This window comes from Calypte anna, chromosome 9, assembly GCF_003957555.1.
Source record: "Calypte anna isolate BGI_N300 chromosome 9, bCalAnn1_v1.p, whole genome shotgun sequence".
Classification (NCBI taxonomy): domain Eukaryota; kingdom Metazoa; phylum Chordata; class Aves; order Apodiformes; family Trochilidae; genus Calypte; species Calypte anna.
The window spans coordinates 17213649-17236218 of NC_044255.1; the positions used below are offsets into that span (position 1 = coordinate 17213649).

Genomic DNA, 22570 nt, shown 5'->3' on the forward strand with positions numbered 1-22570 from the left:
ATGACCAAGTCTTGGGTGAAGTAACAATACCTTTGAGAGAACATGTACTACTTCATGGAAAGTTTTCTTTGGGATGGGAAAGGCAGCTGCTGAAAGTAGTGCTCAAATTCTGCAGTAAATTCTGAAAGTGATGGAAGAACCAGAGATAGCATTTGCATTTCAGCTCCATCTTGGGAACTGTAAGAATCTTCTATTACTTGATTCAGCTGCTGGTGGCAGCAGACAGTGCTGCTACATTGAAGAAACTTTCTAATATGGAGTCATTGTGAGAAAGATAAAAGGCATGGAATAAAACCAGGAAGATTTAGCAAAGAGTTGGAGAGAAGCTGCATGCTGAAGTGGTTTAAAAGACACAGGGCAGAGAAATGTCAGGTTGTTAATTCCTATGAAACTGGTACGGTGCCTTTTTAATATAATCTAGGGTGTTCCTATGCCACTGCTTTTTTTTTTTTTTTTTTTTTTTTTTTTACGCTACATTAAAATAATTAAATTACAAAAACTTTGGAAAATTTGTTACTGTCCTCTCCAAAGATAATCTGGTTCTTTTATCACATCCCTTGGCTACTCCCACAGAGGAAAAGGTATTTGTGACAACCAAGAGCCTCAACCCCTCAAATCATTAGACTTGGTGAAACCCTCTTTAACAGAATGTTACAGGACACATTTGAAAACACCAGGTTTTATTCTGGGAAAACAAGAACTTTCCAAAAAAACAAACCTACAGAGGACCTGATCTCAGGGCTGTAAAAATTTTCTTTCTTGCCTCACCCAGCCTCTTTCATCATTTCATCTGGTATTCCTATTTGTTTTTACCATGACATGCATGGTTGCCTATAACAATTCAGCAGTTGAGAAAAAGGAGAGCACTGTTTGCCTTAGACCTATACAATATGCACTGTGAACTGTCAATTTAAAACAAGGATACAAAACATGATGGGTTATTTTTTACGAAAGCCAAACGTATGATTCACCTTCTCACAGTTTACTATAGTTTTTTCTTAGCACAGAAGTCTTAGGGTAAGCAGTTAAGTTGTTGAGGATTGTTTTCTAGTAGCACTGGACAATTCAAGGTCACCTGTGGTTTACAGATCCTGCAAGTCCCAGCAAACCTGACATGACACAGCAACTTCCGAAATAATTTCCTTGGAATCACTGTCATTGCATAAATGGTCACACTGACTTCTTGATACCTGTATGATTACTCTTTTCAGATGTATTCATGTGATGAAACTTAAATGGGAGCAATCCTTTATAATACAACATAAGGAAGCCATTACCAGAACCAAGATTTCCTTTATTCGGAAACTGACACATGGAACAGCACCTCAGCTTAAAAACTACAGAAGTAAAAATTAGTCAACTGCTGATAGAGCTACATAACACTTACCTGAGCTGCTCTAAAGATGACTGCCAGGGAGGAATCCAAAACAAAGTAGTCTCTACAACGTGGAGCTATGGGCACCAATTCAAGACAGTGGTGTACTGAACAACACTGCCCATCCCTTGTGCCAGATGGTCCTTCACCACTCCAGCAACAATTCAGTTCTCTAAACCAGGTCTCAGTTACGAGATGTGAGAGGATCTTTGCACATTGACTTTTATTAGGAAGTAGGATTTCAACTTTCAGCACGTATTTTTTAATGTTGCTTTCTTTCTGATTCCTTCAGCTACCAACAGGAGGTCCACAGAAATTTCCTGCCCTCCAAAGACCATTTCTGAAGTAGAGTTATCAAAAAAGAAAAACATTAAGAAGACTAAAGGTGGAATTAAGGTAGGAGCATCTGTGTCTTGGGGACATTCCACATTGTGAGAAAACTCAAAATAAATACAGGTTTACATATTTATAACTGGAATTAAAAAACCTGAACATCTAATTAATTCTCTAAGCATTTTTTGCACTTCGTGTTGCAGGTTGAAAGTTACTCAGATAGCAGTGATAAAAATGTGTATGCTTATGTACATGGAAACCAAGTTACAGTTAAGTAGAAATGGGAAACATGGAGGGAACATCCAACAGTAATACATTAGAGTGCAGCCAAAGTGCTCCTTCCTTATAGCATTTTAAATATTTTGTTTCTACAACTGGAATATTATTCCAGCTTCCCTGAAGTTATGATATGCTATATTCAGCACTTTCTGATGGTATGTATTTTTCTGCATGTAAATATTTTCCACGAGTAGGTTTTACATGAAGGAAGAAAGACTACATATTTAATACTTAAAAATAAACCAATAAACAAACAAAAAACTAAAGAAAAATACTACTGTTACCTGTTGCTGCATGGACTAGTATGGTTCAAGGAAAAGTATTTTGCTTATTTGTTCTGTTAATAGTTCAGGTGATAATAGCTTATTCACAAATTCCATAATCATCAACAACCAGCTAAATAATTTAGCTACATTGAATATAGGTACATTACATTACGTTTTTCCCTTAAAAACTAAAGTGCTCAGAAACTTCAAGTTTAGATACAGTCTTGGTTTAACTGCAAGCTCAGTAGCAGAGTAGTTCAACTATATTTGAAGACAATGCCTTTGAGTAAACCCAAGTATTTTAAAGCTACAGGCAAAAGGAGGAAAAGCCTGTTTAAAACTTGCCTGGAGCACACTTGAAATGATACAACTCAGCAAGACTGGACAAGGAAGTAGGTTAATGTTTGTCAAAATAGTTTGTCAAAAGACCCAGTCCATTTCAGCCTGGGGACAGCCCTTGCACACATACACTGTACCCAGCAGCTGAGTTTTACAGAACACTGCTGCTTTTACAAAGACACTTTGTAGAGGCACAAGGCAGATTAGTCCTTAGACTTCACCACATAGCACCATACAAACCACTCTGAAAAATATTAAGGTTTTTTTTTGTTTCCTGCTAAAAACAAAACTATAGTACTTCAAAGTCTAAGCATCAGTCTGTTACACCTGTAATTATCTACACAAGCAGGTAATTCTCCTTCTGTTGTGGAAGATCATAAGGACATTGCCTAGAGTCAAGAATGCCCCCCCTGCCAATACTGAGACAGCAGAAACATAGAGAGGAAGGATTATTGATTTACAACAAGCAGCCATAGAATTAAAATATTTTAACTTGTCCAGTACCATACTACACTAGATAACATTCTTTTAGAGCTACAGTTCTCTAAATAAAAGCATCATCAACTAAGTATTTTTCTTTTAATATGTCCTTTTTATTCAGATTGAAGTGATGCATGAAGCCAGTCAAGGAGGATCTAGCAGAGTCCTGGTAATGAGTGAAAGTGATGAAAACTTGTCAACAAGGAGAAGGTAAGACTACTTATGAGCCAGTATCATTTTTTTTTGTTCTTAGAATGCAAACAGCTATTTATAGCACATTGTCTACAACTTCTTTGAAGTTCACCCAGCTTAATAAGTAATTGGATAGGATCATGTCATTGAAATGCTTATAGCCATGCATTTATACTGCCTATCAGCTGGAAAAGCAAACAAGACATAACTTTGGGGTTTTATGTGGGACTCTTGGGGGGGGGGGTTTCCAGTTCTTTTTCCTTAGAAACATTAATTACATGAGGTGAGAAAATAATCCATTAGAATAAGCAGTGTATGTATTCCCAAAACTGAGTATTGATTATGATCTTTGTGTTAATGGTATTAACATTCGAGTATAATATTTGAGAATCTTCTGGTTTTCAAATGCATGCAATTATCTTTTCTCCCTTTCTGCAAAGTCTTGAGAAAGACACTAGTTATGACGTATTGTAAAACACCAAATACTTAACTGATTTAACAAAAAGTACCAAGCAAACCCACTTTTTAAGCTGAACTGTACTTTTCTAGGCCAAAGGGAACAATAAGAAAACAACAAACAAAAAACCACCCCACATCACAAACCACCCTGCAACAAGCCAAGCCCCACAATCCTTTCTGACTTCACCTCCTTTGTTCTCTTCCTCAGTATGATTTAGAGAATTTATCCTTGTATTATGCCTCTGTCTCACACAGGTACACACTGAATTACTTGATGCAAAAAACGTTTGGTATGTTATGCTAGATAAATTGGAGACACATACCAAAATGCAACGTATTACCATCTGAATGTAAATGTATCCTATGAGAATACTATGACTTGTCTTCAAATCAGATAGTTTTCAAACAGTGCAAGTATAATCCAAAATAGCACTTATTTAGATGTACACCTCTTGTGGGACAATTGCCTAGAGAGAACATAGAGATTTGGAGTTAACAGTAACAACAGGTTAAGCTTCTAATATCTGGCAGTTTCACACAACTTTAGACCTAGAAGTAACAAATTTTTGAGCCATCTCCTTTTTTGGGAACACCAATTTTGTCTTTAGTTTCACAAAAAATGTGATTCAATGTAGAATAGAAAGGAAGCAGGGAAAGAGGGAGAAGCAGTTTGAAGTCCTCTCATAAGAGGTGACTCAAGATAGCATTTAAAAACAGAGCTGAGCCTGTCAGTTACAAAGAAGGCAACACAAGATATTTACCACCTTTGTTGTGTTGTTTTAGTTTTTTTAAAAGAAATAAGTCTGTTTATTCAAAACAAGTTTTACAAAACAATTGTCTTTGCAGTACAGAGCAAAGAATAAATATTGAATACTTTGTATAAAAATCAGTAATATCAAAGGGAAACTGATGCAAACCAAACAAACAGGTAAAAACAATTTTAGCATTAAATATGCTGTGCAACAATGTCAAACTCTTAACAAGGAGTGACCATTCAGGCTGACATAGTTTTATTTGTACAAGTAAAACCTGACAGCCCTGCATTGGAGCACCAAGACTATTGTTATAACAGGTTCTAGGTAGAGGTGTACAAATCTTAAGTCAGTGTTATAGAATCAGAAAATAAGTTTTCTAGCTTCTCCATTTTTTAAGAGGAGTGCCTTCATGCTTTCCTTTTTATTCAAGAAGGAACTTCTTTCCACTGCATCAAAAGAAAATGCATACTACCAACACCAAGGCCCTTCTAGTATTAAGAAACATTCCAAACAAAACTCAAACCAGCTGTAAAACAAAGTAATTCAATGGTCAAAAGTGACTTTCAGATAACGTCAAACTACATTTACATGTTAGCTAGGTCATTACCCTATAGAAGATTAAACTACTTAAAACTTATTTTACCTTCACTTGTATGACTGGAAACAATAAATCCCAGCACAGTTATACTGAGAAAACTGTAGTTTTACTAGAACATTTTGGTTGCATACTGCATATGAAGACCCTTTTCCCTACAGTGGGTGGCTTTTTTTAGTAGTGCAGTTTTGCTGTGCAGCTTGTTCATTTAAATGGCTCACAAATCAGAGATCTAATGAAGCAGATTTCCTTCTGTATGAAATACTTTCTCTGTATGTGCATTTTATTTCTCTATAAGCCAAAAATTTTTATATATATATATCTAGGGTTGTCCTGTGTTTTTTTTCCCTCTAAAGACCATACATCCTCAGTGCTGTAGTCAGTCCTTTAAGCAAGAACAGGAACTGGATTTTTCTTTCTAAAGTATAGCTGTTACATTCTTTAATCATTCTGACACTGCATTTATTTGTGGCCTCTCAATACACCAAACACTTGGGTTCTGTTAGGTCTCTTACTCTTTTCCTTCTGGAAAACCAATCAGACAAAGTTACATATTTTACTCAATTCTAGTAGCTATCTCCCATCCATCAGAAATGGCAGTTTAGAGAACAGTCAGCGAGCTCAGTCCTGAATTTTGTCTACGCTCGCATACTCCATTAACCATTCAAACTATTAAAACCTGCAGCACAGCCCCAAAGTGCAGTAGCAGTTATTCAAACAAAGTTTACTACTTGTAGCTTGACACTGCCAAGTAATGTATAAGTGATCTGCAGGAGAGTCAGACGACACAGATCAAATACCTCACTGCCCCACACAGGAAAAAAAAAAAAAAAGCAAGCCAAACAGGAAGCAGATAGTTTTGCTCCTGTAATTAGCACATTTCCAACAGACGTTTGATCAGTTGTAAGCTTTTGCATTGTTACTGCTCTGCTGACAAACCTGACTTATTCAAGCTTTCAGAAGTAACTTTCTGACACTGTCCACACTAGAACTTGTTCCAGCATCAAATCAGTTCACAAGTTAATACCTGACTGTATCTGGTGCACTGTGGCTGTGTCCACTCCAAGAAGAGCTAGCACAGGTTTGGCAATTGGTAATTAAAATATTTGTCCTGAGTCTGTGAAAGCACCATTAGTGAACTATACAAGAAAAGACTGCAGACATCCTAGAAATTTGGTTCTCTGCAGTATTTATATGGCACCACAGTACAACTCATTAACAGCTGGAGGTTGAGCATCACTTAGTTCTATCCTGATTTACAACACACAGGTGTTTTGTTACTCCTGCAGCTGATACGAACATTGAAATATGCTCAAGATACAGGGTTTTGTGGACACAAGCTACCCTAAAATTTCAAAGACAGTATTGTGCTTAAGACTTCTGGAGAAATACTTGGGTGAATTGTGTACTGTGTTTCTGTGGATCACTATCTTCCTGTGCATTCACTGTGAAGTCAAACTTTTAGCAGGAAATACCTTCCTCCCTCTTTGTTAGTACAGGCATGAAATTTTGCTTTTTTAAGGTCTTTGTGAGCTTCAAATTATCTAGAAGTAACACTCTGAGACTTCCACTTGCTTGTCACATTTAGAACCACAAATATTGGAAAGCAGAAGCAGTGATAAAGAAAACTCATTTAGCTTATTTCCTTATTAAAGACTGAATTTACAAAACATACTGTTTCAGTTTTCAGAAGGCAGAGGAAGATTAACAGATTAGCAAAACCAGTTATGTAATATTTGATTTTCATCCTTTCAAATTCAGTCCTGATCTACAGGGAGCAACAACAAAGTCAGAGGGCACTCAAACAGTGTTTCCCTATTTCAAAGATCTAGGGAGCTTTCAGGAAAAGACTGTTGCAGGTCTTCACTTCTAGCACTCACTGTTCATCAATTGTGTAGGTCCAGACTTACTTTCTATGAAGCACTGAGAAATGGTGAATAACCAATTTACATTGCCTGAAAGTACTGCAATAGTCTCACTCATCAAGTCAGATTTTCCTTGCATTTTGAAAGGTCTACTCCATTCTGGTAAGATTTTTTATCATGTGCCTTATTTCACATAGCTATTTAAAAAAACTTTAAGACTTACTGACAAGTTCAAAGTAACAGACATTTTCACCAAGCATTTCAAAGTTTAAAAATCAATTCCATTACAGTTCTTTTAATGCAGACTTGCATCTCTTAAAGAGTGCAAAAAAACCCAAAACCAAAACAAACAACCCAACAACAAACCAAACCAGACTATAATGTAAAAGGCTGCAGCACAACAAGAGAACAATTTCAGTAAGAGTTTCTGAACAGAATCTGGGACCATCTTCCCTCCCACCTCCAACTATTCACATTTAGGTTTCACCTCTTTCCATGTTTACATATTTTGAATAAAACAGCTAAAAAATTGTTGCTCTGTTTTGGCTCAGTGGATCTTCAATGCAGATATTCAAGTATTAAGAAAATGCAGCTGAACAAGGATATGTGTCCTCATAGTATAGTTTACAGAGAAGCATAATATTGATAAGTCTGCAGTATATTCTACCCCAAATTCCTGAAGCCATTCTTTTAACTTTGGGATCTGTAGCCTGCTTCCAGAGCTGGTGAAGATCATCCACATGTCCATGAGATGTCATCATTTTGTTATAAATGCAAGGATGATATGGAGCCTTTCCTTCCCCAGAAAAAAATACATGGTATTGTGGTACAAGTCCCATTTTATTGGCACAGAGACCCATGAAAACATCATCTATATAAAGACTTGTATTGAGAGTCAATGAAGCCTCATATACTTTAGCTGCTACATCATTTGATACCACATATGCAGCTCCAGCTGTGTAGTCAGGATAAGAGGGCCACTGGTACATTTCGTATGGAACGTAGTATTTGCTACTCTTGTCTCGTACCGGAGGGGATCCACGATGGACACGACCAATCCAGAGATCCTGAACACCCATTTGTGCTAGACTTTGGAGATAGGCAACAAGATTTGGCATATGGATGAATATATCATCATCTGCAGACATAATGAACCTGGCATGAGGACAGTAGGCATTCACCCAGCTAAACTGCAAAAGCAATTTAAGAGTAAGATTGTGAAAAGTATCCAAGAAGTCTTGCTGAATCAAATCACTGTATTTCTGGTCTTCAAGATGAAGTTCTCTTTGCAGCCGTGTTTGCTGCAGATCTGTTGGTCGTCCTAAAGCAAAGAGAGTTTTAATATTGGCATTAAGTTGCAAGCGAACATACTTCTCATTACCCCAAGTTTGTCTAATTGCATCCCTCCGATGACGATTTTCAGGAGAAGTCTTCACAAACAACAGGAGAAGGACATCCTGCTGCTCACATTTCTCTCTGTGGTTGATCAAGTACTGGTATCTTGATACTCTGTCCAAGTTATCCCTGTTGACAGACAGGCTGTCATTCACAAAATGGTAGCTATTTATGAGGTATCTGTATGAATAGGACTTCATATGGCTCACAATGTGATTATCAAATGGTCCCCAAAAAATCATGAGACACAGTATGAAGCAAGTGGCAACTATCTGCAAAAAATGGCATTTTCTAACTTTTCTGGGACTAACAAACATTCTGATGCAGTTCCTAAAATCTTGTCAGGATCAGTGTTTTTACAGTGCCTGTGTTTCAGTTTAGGAGCACAGTGTCACCCCTTCAAGATAAGTGTCCCTTGTAAGGCATGTTGTCTTTCATTCAGTATCCTTGAATAGCCAACTTTGTTCACAGATTTCACAAGTCATCTTTCTCAAAAAACGTTTTTGTTTGATTGAAAGAATGCAGACAGTTTTGACAGATGAGACCTGCAGATGAGTATTTTCCCTTTGGCGCATCTTGAAGCAAACACTACAGGTCTAAACCAGATCTTCTCACGTGTCTCCTTCCTTCATGAAGATGAATGCCTACCAACTGTAAGGGGAGGAGAGAGGTTTTAGTGAGCTGTTAATACATCTGGGTTTTAGGTTTGGCAATTGAAACTGGTTGACTGTGCAGGCACTCCCCATCAACCACCCACCTACACCCCCCCAAAAAATGGCAGCAAGTTAGAGGCTGTCAGTGGCCCAGAACAAGCTTGCTGGAGGCCAATGAAGGAGAAGGGGAGCCTGACACAGAGGCTTCAGTTCCAACACAAGAAACTCTTAGAAAAGCCCCTGCCGTTAACTGACGGCTAACAACACGCTCTTTAAGATCTCAGTCTGGAGGGAGGCCCTACCCTTCCGCTGAAGAAATTTACAAGTTGTCTTTGGGCAGCCTACTGAAGGGACAGACCCACACAGGGCGACTGCTCCCGGATGTGGGGGCGCCACAACGGCCAGAGCCGGGCCAGAGGCCTCGCCCCCACCCTCCCCTCACCACCGCCCGCAGCCCCTCTGCCACAAGGGCCTGGAGCTGACAAGAAGGGCAGCCCAGGCTCCCGTCCGGCTGAAGCCCGCCGGGTCGGGTTAGGTTAGGTTAGGTTAGGTCAGGCAGGGCCGCCCCAACTCATCTCGTCCCGCCCCCTCGCCACCCTGAGGGAAGGCGCCACTCCGTGTTGATCCCTTGCCTTGGCAGCGCCGCCGTGGCCTCACCCCAGCACCTTCCCCACCCCGAGTCGGAGGCGCAGGGCAGCCCAGCTCTCCTTCCCCGAGGCTCGCTGAGGGAAAGCGGCCGTTGGCTTCCACAGCCAGCCCAGGGGTGGATGAAGCGTCACCAACTGTACAACCGGGCTCCGGTGGCACCCGTTACCACACACCCTATGTATCAGCTCAGGGCTGCCATTTGGCTGACAGTGCAGACATTGTCACCCAATTAAGATGATTTTGCCCTGCTAAAACCAGACAGCTAACACGGCAGGACTACCGTCCCTACTTCGCACAAGGGTTTTAGTAAAGAAAAGAATCCAAGGCACAAAAAAAAGACACCCAGGTCCAGCCTTACTGCTCTCCAGTTTGTAGGATTCTGTTCTTGTAGCCAGAACTCTCATGTCTCCTAAATAAGAAGAGGTCCCATGAGCATGCTGATCCCAGGACCATGAAATAAAAACCTCAGCAAAGTGTTTACTCCACCATGCCAGAATGTCAAACTTAAAAGGAATGACACCCACCAGCTGAGCACTTCTTGCACAGAGACACAACCCCTGAACCAAGAGAGCACAAGCTATCGCAATTATATGAGATGTGCAACACAAGTTTTTTGACATTATTTTACCCATCTGAGGTCTTGCAACTACATACCGTAAGTACACAACAGACTACACAGAGATAAGGAAACCTGGAGCAATTTCGTGGTGTCGTTACCTACCACAGGAAGAGGACTGGCTACTCAAAATGGAAGCCGTGCAGTGGTGCAGTTGAGGCTTGCAGATTGTAGTGCATAAAACAGAAAAGCTGGATGGGCAGTTTGGTGATTAAAAGTCAGCGCTTTTTATAGCATTGGTTTAAACCCTTTTTATATTGGAAACATGAAGTTCAACAATGCACCTCAGAGATATAAACTCAGCAACTTTACAACAGAAAGCTATTGCAAAGCTTACTCTTGTTTCAGATGAAGCACGAGAGTGTCACAGAAATCCAGACATTTAATAGCTCCATTTAGAGGAGTAGGTCTGAAGATATCCAATACTTCCAAAGAGGGAGGATAAGTTCTGTTTTTTCCCCTCCAAACTAGACAATTGTTTGTGCTCTTTCAAAAAATATGTACTCTACATGAAATCGGCCACTTATTACAAATGCTACAGCATCTTCTCACCCAATTACGTTACAAAGTAAAAAAAAAAAAAACCACAAAAAAAAAAGCAAAAAAAAAAAAAAAACAAAAAAAAAAAAAAAACCCAACAAAACATCAGCTGACCAACTTTTTTGAAAAGAAAGGGAGCAGGAGGCAATCTATTTTTTCCACCTGTAGAAGCCAAGTTTACCTTGGTATATACAGGAATCCTAGTCATCAAACACAACTTCTTTAGATTACACTTGAATAAAATGCTTTGGCAACAGCCTACAATTGTCCATGTCTGGTAAAAGGAGACAACAGTCAATACCACAAATATAAACTGACAGAGGTCACTGGGGACTAGGAGTGAAACTAACCTATATGACAGTTATTGCCACTAGGAGAGAAAAAAGCCCCCAGAAAAACCCTGCAAAAAGCCCAAACACATATGTCACAGTGAAAACAACTTTAATTAAAGAACAGATAGCAGGGCTCAGGATGCACGTAGACCAAATTTTCTGCTCCCTTAAACTTCACCCCTGAAGTCAGAGTGCAAGTCTAAGATGCTGGTTAAGAAAACATGCTTTTCCTTGACAAAAAACCCAAGCTATAAAATCAGCAGATGAAAGGCTGGAACAGTCTAGTCTTTAATTACCTTGGTCTAGTGCAGGGATATTAAAACAGCCTTTAGGAGATAGAAGTTGTTCAGAATTCTCCTCAAATATGCATCTCAGGTAAAACTTAAAAATGCAATTATAAAATTTATCGGTACTGTTTATCTAGGTCTATATCCACTCCATCTTCCTGCAAAAAAAGCCCAAATGCCAATAGACAAGTAGTCTTTCATTGTCAGAACTTTTCATAACCCATTTGCAACACTCATCCTTTGGGCTTAGTCATGCTCTCCCCTTCCCTTAAACAGGAGAACAGGTTGAGTCACTATAGTAGCTATTTACTTCTAACTGATTCTCATAACTGAGTTTAAAAAAAAACAAGGATATTCTCCCTAGGAAGAGGAAACACTGTGGAAAAGAGAAAACTGCATGCCTTATTTTTCTTACCATAATTAAGGTGTTTTGCCTCTTGGTGTGCATTCTCTCACTTGCGGTACAGAAGCTTTGTTAACTAAAACTTAATTTTTTGTAACATTTTGTTTCTAAGCCTTTAAACAGTTGTAATTCCTGGGAAACTGAACTCCATCAGTACCGATTTATCTACTGCTTACACCAAAAGAAATCTAGTCAAGTTAGCACATCAAGTAAGCCCAGCAAAACACAATTACATCTCTATCAATATTTTCCCTTCTAATTGAAGATTCAAAGTCTAAGGAAGTATGTGCCTAAGTTAATGGGAACAAAGCCCAAGTGAACCTTGCTGCTTACAGCTTTATCTGTGATATTATGTAACCCTCTTAAAATTTTTTTTTAATTGCTGACACGCCTTCACGAGTTATGCTGTTGTCATCTTTGCCCCGGCTTATGTCTTCCTCCACTCCCCAATATTTGAAGATCTTCCTATATATTAAAAATTTGTTTTGAATTTAATCTTCAAGTTCCTCTTACGTATGAGCTGTATGACAAAAGAAAACTGAACAGAAAGACTGAGCAAGTTACACCCCTGCCACTTCTAGGATTTCCTGCTATAGCAAAAGACAGTCAATTTAAGGAAAAAAAGATGCAGTAAGGTACTTAGCTAAGTCTTCCTTCCTACATAGTTCATTAGCAGAGAGATGAAAAGAAAGCAAACATATCCTGCAAAAAAACAAAAACAAAAAAACTTCAAGGAATTTCAAAACTTCCAGAGTTACACCTTGTTCTGTACAAAACTGGTGAGAAACTTCAGACAACTTGGACACATCCAATAGGAAGATATGTTCACAATGACAAAAGAATTAACTGAAAAACCCAGTTTAGCACTACAAAGATCTACAAAGGGTTTAGAGTCAGGTTATGGATGCTGCATAAATACGGAACATAAATACAGGGATGACTGACAGCAGCTTTGAAAATTTGGTTTCAAAAACATTTAACCCATCTTCTGCAATCTCATATGCAGGCTTTGCTGGCAACTTGCAGTCAAAGTAGTTTCCTGGAATGGCAGAATCAGCATTCCTAGATGCTTTATGTACATGTATTGCGAGCTCAGATTGAACAGACACCAGATTTTCAGAAAGTGAACATCCAACACTTTCAAAAACATGAAGTCTTTATATGATTCTGAAGTTAATCAAGTCAAGAGAAAATCCACTTTTTAAATAAAAATGGGTGATGAAGTACACTTCCTCCAGGGGAGCCTTGTATCAGATGTAACTACAGCAGCATGTAGAAAAACGAGACACTGAAAGCTGGAAGCACTTGCTGCTTCTCACTGATGTGAAATACTCAAAAAGTACTGGGGCAGTCTTTGAAGTGTTCATTGGCAGAGAAATTCAAAGGATGGCAATGCACGAGAATCATAGAATTAAATGAGTAAAGCATTTCAGATCCTTCGGGCTTGGAAGCAGAAAGAGAGGTGGTAAATGCTGAAAACTGCCAGGAAATGGGTAACAGCCAGGAGAGATTTAGTTTCTACAGAGGTTTTGCACTTGTTATAAATATTTGGTGGAAAGGAAGAAAGTAATTTCTTCAGTTTCCCCTAATATGGAGCAGCAAGCTGCCCAGCTGCTGCAAGCAAACTGAAATGGAGACATCTGCCAGAATGGACAGACTTGCCTTAAGTTGCTTTCATCAGGATCAGTTCCCTTAAACAGCTGCTGTGCAGACCACAGGTGAGGAGCAGGACTACATCTTTCAGGCAGCAGTCTCCATTTAGGCTGCAGTTTTCAGTTGCTTTGACCTGGCTTGTCTACCAGAGAGTCTTCTCCATACAAGCTAGAAGGGAGGGCTACATTTTCCAGAATTAAAGCTTCCAGAATGAGTCATTTAATTCCAGTGGGTTATGCACAACACACACAAGCACCAACATGAATTTTTTTGCTTTGTGTGCTGCAGATTGGTTTAAAAGTGCCAGTTCTTTGTACATGAGAGCATGTATAATGTTCTGAAGTTTCAGCCTGGCAGTGACATGATTGAGGCTGCACATCCTCATTTTCTGAGAAGAGTGGCTAAGCTAAGTACCTACTTCTACCCAAGCAAGTCAGATCTCTTAAGACAGATATAAAGGCCACAATTGTTCCTACTGTACAACCTACTTCATCTGTTTTGGTAGATGCTAGCGATGAGCTCTAGTGCTATACTGAACAGCAGTCTGCATTTATGTGAGTTCACTGTACTAAGGCAAAAATGCACAGCAAAGGGGCAGAGACAGCACATTAACTGCAGCTGTTAATGTTACCCCATCAGGCATCTTGCCTTTGCAAGCAGGACAGGACCACAAAAGGCATTACAGAAGACCTAGCTTTTCACGGCTTTCTATCCCACATTAGCATATTAAACTCTTCACAAAGTGTATTTCAAACAATCTTGCAAGGAGGACATCCAATTTGCACATGACATGCTTTGAGATGAAGGTTTATCAAAACTGAAGAAAACTGTTTTCCCCATACTAGAAAAAGCAACTGTGAAATATCAAGCAGTTAAGGTTCCAGTCCAAAGCTAAACGCTGCAAGACAAGAGAATGTGAATACAGTAATTCAGAATCCTAGTTTAAAGGCCATACACCTCAAGATCTTTGAGGCAGACTTTTTCCATCCTAGCTGCTAAAGTAAGACAGGAAGTCAAATTTAAGACTTACACAACTAATTGCAAGAAGACTACTTTAAGTTGCCTTTTCACGGGGCCTAAATTTCAAACTTTTTTTTTGTGTGTAGTAACAGTACTTTAGAAAGATACAGTGAGTTAGAAAGCAGGTGAAGGACTCATTTAAACAGAAGGCTAACACTGTTGCACCATGGCCATTTCTAAAGCATGCTATCCTAGTTCCATGTTTTAAGTTTCTCATTCCAGATTAAATATTCTCATCTGCCATCTGTCTTTCCCTCTTCCCCAGGCAATGCTCAGGCCTATAATCCCAATTCAAAAAACTCCAGACTGATGTGCTATATTGCATCAAGAGTGTACAGTCAAAAACTGGATACAGCATGTGTCACTAGCACATAAGCACTAAGGCAAGAAGGCAGACAAATTAACTTCACCTTGCAGACTAGAACACATAGGGTGTTTTGTGTCAGACAATGTTTTTTTCCTCTGAATTTGAGTAATCATTATAAAACAATGAAATAAATAAAATAAAAAATGTAAAATCAAACACTGGTTAACTTATCAGGTACAGGAACGGTTGGGTTTGTTTCTTTAGTGTTCTATTAGACTTCTTCTCTCCAGATTTAAGCTAGAACAAATTAGAGATGTGAACTCATGAATCCACAAAGCAGAATTCCCACCCATCTAGACTTCTCAAATCATCTCAGCTTCATAAACTTGCCTCTCTCTTAAGCATGGTTCATTAACCTGAGCCAAGCATCACGGTGACTAATCAATCCAGACACCATTTATCCTCTCTACACAACAGAGCATGATAGAGGGTCCTGGATCCCTTTTCTGCATCAGTTCTCTTTTTCAGAAGTCTATGTTCCCAAACCTACAAGCTTAGCCCCGGGAAACAAGTCTGAAGGTTTACTTGTTTAAACTTAAACTTGAGTTTAAGGCAGCTGGGCTGCAGAACACTAGTGCTGGTGCTCATCCTAACAGTACCTCAGCAGTAAGAACCAACATTTCTTTTGTTCAAAGCTCTTCCACTTAGATGGCCTGAGTCATGCAGTCAGGAACACAGCCTGTTTCAGTTCTTTAGACACATTTCAGAAATTAAAGAGCATATCGGGTTCCAGTCCTACAAACAAGGATACTATACAGGCAGTACAGACTTATTTTCTCAGTTGCAGGGGTAGCACCCAGGTCTTCAGGTTCAAGGCCTTGCTTTCCTTACTACATAACACACCCAGCAAGCATAAGGTCTAATGCTAGACTGAATCCACCATCCACAGAGATGTACCTCTAGCAAGGCACACGCATACACAAAAAAAGGTCTCCTAGTAATTTAATAGAGTCCTCTTAAAGCAACTATAGGATCAGCCCAGAAAACCAACAGTATTTTTTCTCAACAGGGCTATCATATCTCTGGAAGCATCTGCATATATGATTATATTTAAAAGATGAGCTTTCTGATGAGTGAAAAGTCATGAGGAAGAAAACTTCTTAAGATGACACCCTAAAGGTCATCACCCCCACAAATGTAGTAGAGCTACCATTGCCACTACATTTCAAAGTCCTCCTCTTTGAGATCACTAAGAGCAAATGTTGCCTAAGTCACTTCAGCTTTTCTGACACCCACAGATCTATAAGCACTTAAGAACAGCATTGCACACTCTGTTGCCTTCCCCTTAAACTGAATCATGCTTTGTTCATTCTCACCCATTTACTGCTGTAAATAGCTGCCAGCAACTCTTAAGCTGAGAGAAATGTATTCTACTCGAGGGTAAAGGAAGAGGAGACTCATTAATTATTCGGTCTGCTTCCTGGTTAGTCTCATCTATGGGTTGTCTTCTTTTATGTCTAGGAAATTAATCTATTTGAATTGAGAAAGCAGTCTATCTGACCACACAGTCTCTTCTTGTTTAGCATTTGTACTTGTTATTTTCTTCAGAGATCGATTCACATTCAGGGTAGTTCTGCCCTTATTTGCTAAAACTCTTTAACACATGCAAATGAAGTGTAAATAGAAAGTCTTTTTATAAACTATGTATAGACACACATTTTCTATAGAAGCACAAAGTAATAGTTATTCAAGTACACCAACAGAAATTAAAGAACTTAATTTTTAAATCCCTTTAAAATTAAAGTTACACAAATACAACGTTGTTCAAGAGTCACCCTAACTGTAATCATTATCTGGAAACAGCAAATGTACCTCCTAAGGTACATTACACCACTCCTCCAAAGTCCTAACTTTCAGACTGCAGTTCTGAAATCATTCAATCTTCATTAGCATTAAGCCCAAAATAATTTTAAAGTTGAAACTGAATAAACTTGCTAAAAGCACTATGTTGAGAGGTACACGTACTATGAAGAAAACCAAGCTCAAACAGGTAGCATCCAAAGCCATTAATGCCTTGTACTCCAACCAAGAGTTATTTATCTGTACTAAATCATGTCCGCTTCTTTGGGACTGATTGTCAGTCTGGGGAGAGGGTTAAAGAAAAATGCAAAGGAAGTTCTGTCAAAGTGAAGCATATTGAAGAGCTGGACACCAAAAAGAAGTTTTTTGGTGTTTACAAAAACTTCCAGCTGCTGGCAGAAGTTACCACCATTTCAATACTTCCTGAGATCTGTATTCATGAGGCTAGCAAATATTTTCCTTTAGTTCAGTAGTGAAATGTTGAGCTTTGGTCTATTTCAGTTATTTCTTTGTAAGTCTTGGGGTTTCAAATAGTTTTCATGACAGTCTAGTATTTCACTTCAAAAGCTGTCGATTCTATGTAGATTTAAAATCAGATACAAAAGTGAAGGCTCCTTCATATTGAAAGCCTCCATGTTTGTTTCAAGCAAGCCACAAAGGCACCAACATTTCCGATACTGTGATCTGTGGCTGGAGAACCACCTCGGCATACCCAAAGGAGCTGCAGACTGGCTGCAGTCATAGTGGTTCAAGGCTTTGTTTAAGCCTGCCTGCAAACTGGGTGAGATGAATTCCATTCAATCCCCTCCTACTTCTGTGGGAACCTAGGAGAATTTTGGCCTTCTCTGCAGCCTCTTCTGAGATGCAACAAGGCCAGGGAATTAACAGGAAATTTATCTGCTTTTGCTTATAAAATATAGGGAGCAGAAACCACACGGGCTTAGGGCAGAAAAGCAGAAAGAGCCAACACCTCCCCCCACACGCATTTAAGAGAAACGTGACAATTCCCTGAACTGCAAGCAATTTAACAGCAGCATCCTGCAGTTTCTAGCTTACCACAGCTTAAATACCCTTATTGGGAGCTGTACCAAGCCAGAAAACAGAGGACTGAAAGAATTCCTCAGGCCTAGCGTCAAGATTCAAATCCGATAAGAAAAGTTAAGAAACAAAGGAGCTGCAAATCACTCCCAACATGTTTAGTAAGCAGATCGAATTTGCTAAGATTACAGTCTTTGTAAATTAAATTAAGGAACTTGTGCATTTGCATTTAACCAGAAGTACTTGTCTCTCCTTAGGACAAACGGATAGTGGGTCACACTATTTAATAGTATCAAGCGCCAATAAAAATATTTTGATATATATATATATATATATATGAAAACATGTTCTATAGATGTGTGTATATATAAACACACACTTCCATGAAACCGTAATGTAACGCCAGGAATGTAACTGAACTACAGCACCAGATTAATACCAGCCATGAGGTTAATTTAGTGAAACTGAGTTAAGCAGAAACTACAAATGGAATTCACTGGGAGACAGACCACAAAGCACCAGTCTGTGGACTCTAGAAAGAAGCTACAAAGATGGGACCAGAAGCTTCAAAGGGAGAGATGGCTTAAGGCTGAAAAAGAAAATAACAAAGACATTCAATTAAAGAAGCCTCATCATTCTAGTTTTGAGAACAATGCAACAGAAAGTCACTACTCATAATTTCCACAGGACTTCATTCAGGTCTTGCAGACAAAGCAGCCAGAACCTCAGAAAAGATTTAGTGGTAATTATGGTTTCTTTGTCACCTCTGTGACACTATAGAGGTTTCCTACTGAGAATACAGTGAATACTTTTTACTGGGAAATTAGGAAAATTACAGGGAAGAGTCATGAAAACACTTTGCCTACTCTTTACAATAAAATACATGGATTTCACACCCCATGTATGTACAGTGCAAAGTGAAAGACTAATCATTCTTCAGTTAACCAAACCAAGTAGGAGACAATCCATCCTCTGCTTGTTTCATATACCGTGGAAAAACACAACTAGGAAGGGAAGGAGGGGGTATACTGCAATGGTGTTTGATGAGAAGCAGTGTAACAAATGAGCTGCCTGAGTTTCCTGACCTAAGACAAAATAGTCAAGTCAATAGTCAAGTCAAGTCAAAATAGTCCAAGTCAATCAGCATAAGCCTCTTCAGCTCTTCACCAGAAGTGAAACTGGAAGAAACAAATTACAGGATGCAGGAGAAGACTTGTACAGAAAGTGACTGAGAAAGTGACTTACTGCACCAACAGATGGTACCAGACAGTCAAACTTAACCTCATGAAACTGGTTTGCAGCAAGCAAACTTGCTCTGTGCTACAGGCAGACACTCCTACATCCTGAGATCTTAGCAATATGCAAACATATGTCCCTCTTCAATAGTCCTTCAAATGAAATTGCTTTTGCTTACACCACCATCCCCTTCTTTGGGGGTCATCTGTCCACAGGTTGTTTGAGCAGTCTTGGATTGTTATACTCCGAGTTATTTGGGCATGTAGAAGCAGCATCTCCAAGCCACCATTTTAAGTCGAATATCAGACTATGCAGTCACTCAAGTGACAAGTACACTTCAGGACTGGTACAGGTTCATATTAAAAAGTTGCAATTCCAAAGCAAAGGGTTTGTTTCACGATCCTGTTTCATAGCAGTGGTTTCATCCCTGACTGAATTTAAGTCAAGAGTCATCTTTCAAAGATCCTTCCAGAGCTTTCCCACTCTTGCTGCCAGGAGCAAATGTGCCATTTTCATAACTTATGAAAGAGGGGAAGCAACCTCTTAAGTATCCGTAATTATTATTTCAATCTTTGAAGACTCAAGAATGCACAGATCTCTGGTCAGTGTCTGGAACACAATTTCCCAAATGATGCAAAGATTTCAAATATTTAGTATCTCTTATGATCGGTGGACGATCTTGTGATACTTCCAGCCAACCCGACAGAGGTGGACCATATGCTGCCTTCCACTGGAAGATGAGTTATTATTGAGGTTTACTGAATATTCTTCATGTAGCCTCACTTGATATGTGCATATCCTAATAAGCTGAGGAAGGTACTGTACCATAAACTCTGCAAGTGCCATGTAGAAGGAAGAGCTAGTAGTAAAATGCTGATCCATCACTTTCTGGTTTCTTCCACCACCTTCTGCCTGTGCCAAGGCCTAGGAGACCTACCACAGTAACAGCAAAACCACAGCAAGTTTTCCCAACAAAAACACCTCTGTACTTTTGGTAAGCAACATCAAGTTAAAAGATTAGCTAGTATTCTTCAAGCATAGACTGATAACCATAGGAGATGAGGCAATTGCAGGTACATCCTAGATTCTGTAACACTGTAGGTGCAGAATAACAGCAAACACACAAGCCACCGGCATTTCAAATGATAAGCGGTGACTTGCAGGGTTTTTTTCCACGTGCTTCTCCCTGATCTGTAGGGGAACTACCTCTCCTGGCTTCAGTACTCACTACTCCAGTTTGGCCAGATGTCACAGACTGTCCCAACTACTGTTTTGCACAGCATGAGCAACCAGTTTGCTTCTCAGTAATTTAGGACATTAGAGAAAGCAGAAAGTGATACAGTTTTGATTCACTCGGTGGAAGAGGCCAGCAAGCAGACACTGCTATTACATTTCTAATTACATTTCTAATCTAAACACAAAGCAAAACTAAAGCTTATCAGTGAGGCCCCCAGACTTTCACGGAGATACAACATTTCCGTTTACTACAGATGGTGAGCTTCTATGCAACTAGTCTTGTGCAGAACAACCAGTAACTCCCATAATAAATACCCAGCTCCATCCACATAATACTCCAGCCTTCTGGAATACTTACAGAATATTCCATGGCTGTTGTTATCAGTGATTTAATGTCTCTTTCTCTGATCAACAAGGAATAAACAAAACAAAACAAAGCAAACAAACCCAAAGAAACAAACTGGCATTTATCCTCCTTTAGAATACAGCTAGTTTTCCCTTTTTAAAAAATAATCTATCCCCAACCTTTGCCTTTCCCAACTGCCAAAACAAATGCAAGAATTGGGGAGGAGATGCAAGAACAGCATCATACAAAGCACTTCAGCAGTTGCACTACTAGTTTCAACACCACTGAGGCACAAACCTCGGCAGTCACCAGATGAGGATGCTGCAGCACGTACCGAGTTCTCTGCTTCTTTGTGTAGCCAGAACAGAACTAAAGATTTTATCATTGTCTTGCACTTAATTTAGTTCCTTACGCTGGTGTAAAGCCAGTGTCCCATCTCTAGAGGGACTCCCAAGATCTTGCTCAGAAGCAGATAAAGCTACTTCTAAAAAGCTCAGATGTTTCCTTTACTCCCACCAGTGCAGCTCAGCCAGTGTAACTCAGCCCGCTCCTTCCCCCCTCCGCCCCGCTCGCCCGCTAAGAGCATCCCGAGCTTTCCCAAAAGCCTCTGAAATAAACCCAGGAGGACTCGGGAAGAGTTTGAAGCTCGCACGGGTGCGGGCTGGAGGTCCCGCCCCCCCCGCGGTGTTTCCGCAGGTTATTGCAGTGGCCTCCGCGCCTCACCCAGCGGCTGCGGAGCGGCCTCCTGGCATCCCCGCGAATCCCCAAATAGGCGCAAATCGATCGTTAGTTTTCACAACACACATTCCTCCGACCGAGCATGAGAGGGGGAATGGGGCAAAGATGGAGGGGCAAAGCGAGCAGCTTCCAGCCATGAGGCTGCGACCGCCCTTAAGGGGGAACAAAGGAGGGAACCGGCCCGGCTCGGCCCTTCCCCTCCCACCGGCAGGAGGGCACGCCCGGCCGCCTGCAGTTTAAAAGTCCACAGCGCTGCCAAGAGCACAGAACTTTTAAAAAGTAAAAGAAAAAAAAAGGGGGGGGGAGGGGGCGGAAAAAAAACCAAACCAAAACCCAAAAAAACCTAACCCCAAACTTTTTTAGCTCCAGAAGCGAGCTTAGCGTAAACTGGCTTTCAAAACGCTTTCAGTCTTTCCCCCTTTCGCCTAATGCGCTTTCTCCAGCCTGTTTTCTCAAAAGTAGTTTGGGAGAGGGCTGCTCCCACCCAGCGGCAGCCTCCGTCCCCGCTCCCGGCGCTAATCAGGGCGCTAACGAGGCCAGGGCGGGAGGGTTGCCCCAACACTTTCGGGAGTGCGTCCCCGTGTTGCAATCCGGAGCTGAGCGGAGAAACTCCGAGCCGGATTTGCGAGTTTCTCGGGTGGGAACAGCTGAAGAAAAAATCCTGCACACTCTTCCCGTAGGAAAAAAAAAATAATATATATATATAAATAAAATTAAAAATTGAGAAAGGCGGGAGGGGCCGCCGGAACAAGGGGCGGGAGGAAACGGCACTGCTTTGAATGGGTTATTTCATCGCAGTAGTCGAGTGGCTGCGAGTTTTCCCTCCAAGGCTCAGGGGATGAGTGAGACCGTGAAAAGGACACAATAAGTCAGAGGTTGTTCTTTTTTTTAAAATGTAACCGACTGACAGACAGCGATCAGAGACTGGGGGATGAAATCTGCTATAAGGCTCTACTATAGAGACGTTAAAACTGCACTGAATTTATATATTGTTTATCGCAGAAATTTGAAATATCAAACCTCGACAAAACCCTTATTTTAAGGCAGAAGAAAGACAGCCGCGTATAGAGTTAATGAATGAGGTCCTGTAGCAAAAACCTTTTAAACAAAGCAGTTGGAAAACTTGTTTGTCCAAAGCATGAAACCGCAGTTTCAGAAACGCGAAGAGGCGAGTACCCCCTCCCCTGAACAGACCGGCTCCTTCAATCTCTGAAGCCGAACAGAAAGCAATAAAAAAGGGCTTGGGAAAACAGAGTATTTTCCCCAAGTTCAATTACCCAGCTACTCGATTTACCCAGAACTGAGGAACCAACAACCCGGCTGC

The 22570-nt window shown here is 40.2% G+C and overlaps 2 protein-coding genes across 2 annotated transcripts in view; one reads left to right on the forward strand and one right to left on the reverse strand.

Annotated features, from left to right (window-relative positions):
- MCF2L2 (MCF.2 cell line derived transforming sequence-like 2) overlaps positions 1 to 22570 on the forward strand; it is a 127710-nt gene that overhangs the window by 49201 nt on the left and 55939 nt on the right. The window contains exons 14-15 of the mRNA XM_008493383.2: positions 1668 to 1771; positions 3194 to 3282. Of these exons, the coding sequence (XP_008491605.1) occupies positions 1668 to 1771; positions 3194 to 3282 (193 nt within the window). The remainder of the gene's footprint in view (positions 1 to 1667; positions 1772 to 3193; positions 3283 to 22570) is intronic.
- Positions 7517 to 8844, reverse strand: B3GNT5 (UDP-GlcNAc:betaGal beta-1,3-N-acetylglucosaminyltransferase 5). The gene has a single exon (XM_008493382.2). It carries the CDS (start codon positions 8648 to 8650, stop codon positions 7517 to 7519), a length of 1134 nt encoding a protein of 377 aa, XP_008491604.1. The 5' UTR covers positions 8651 to 8844.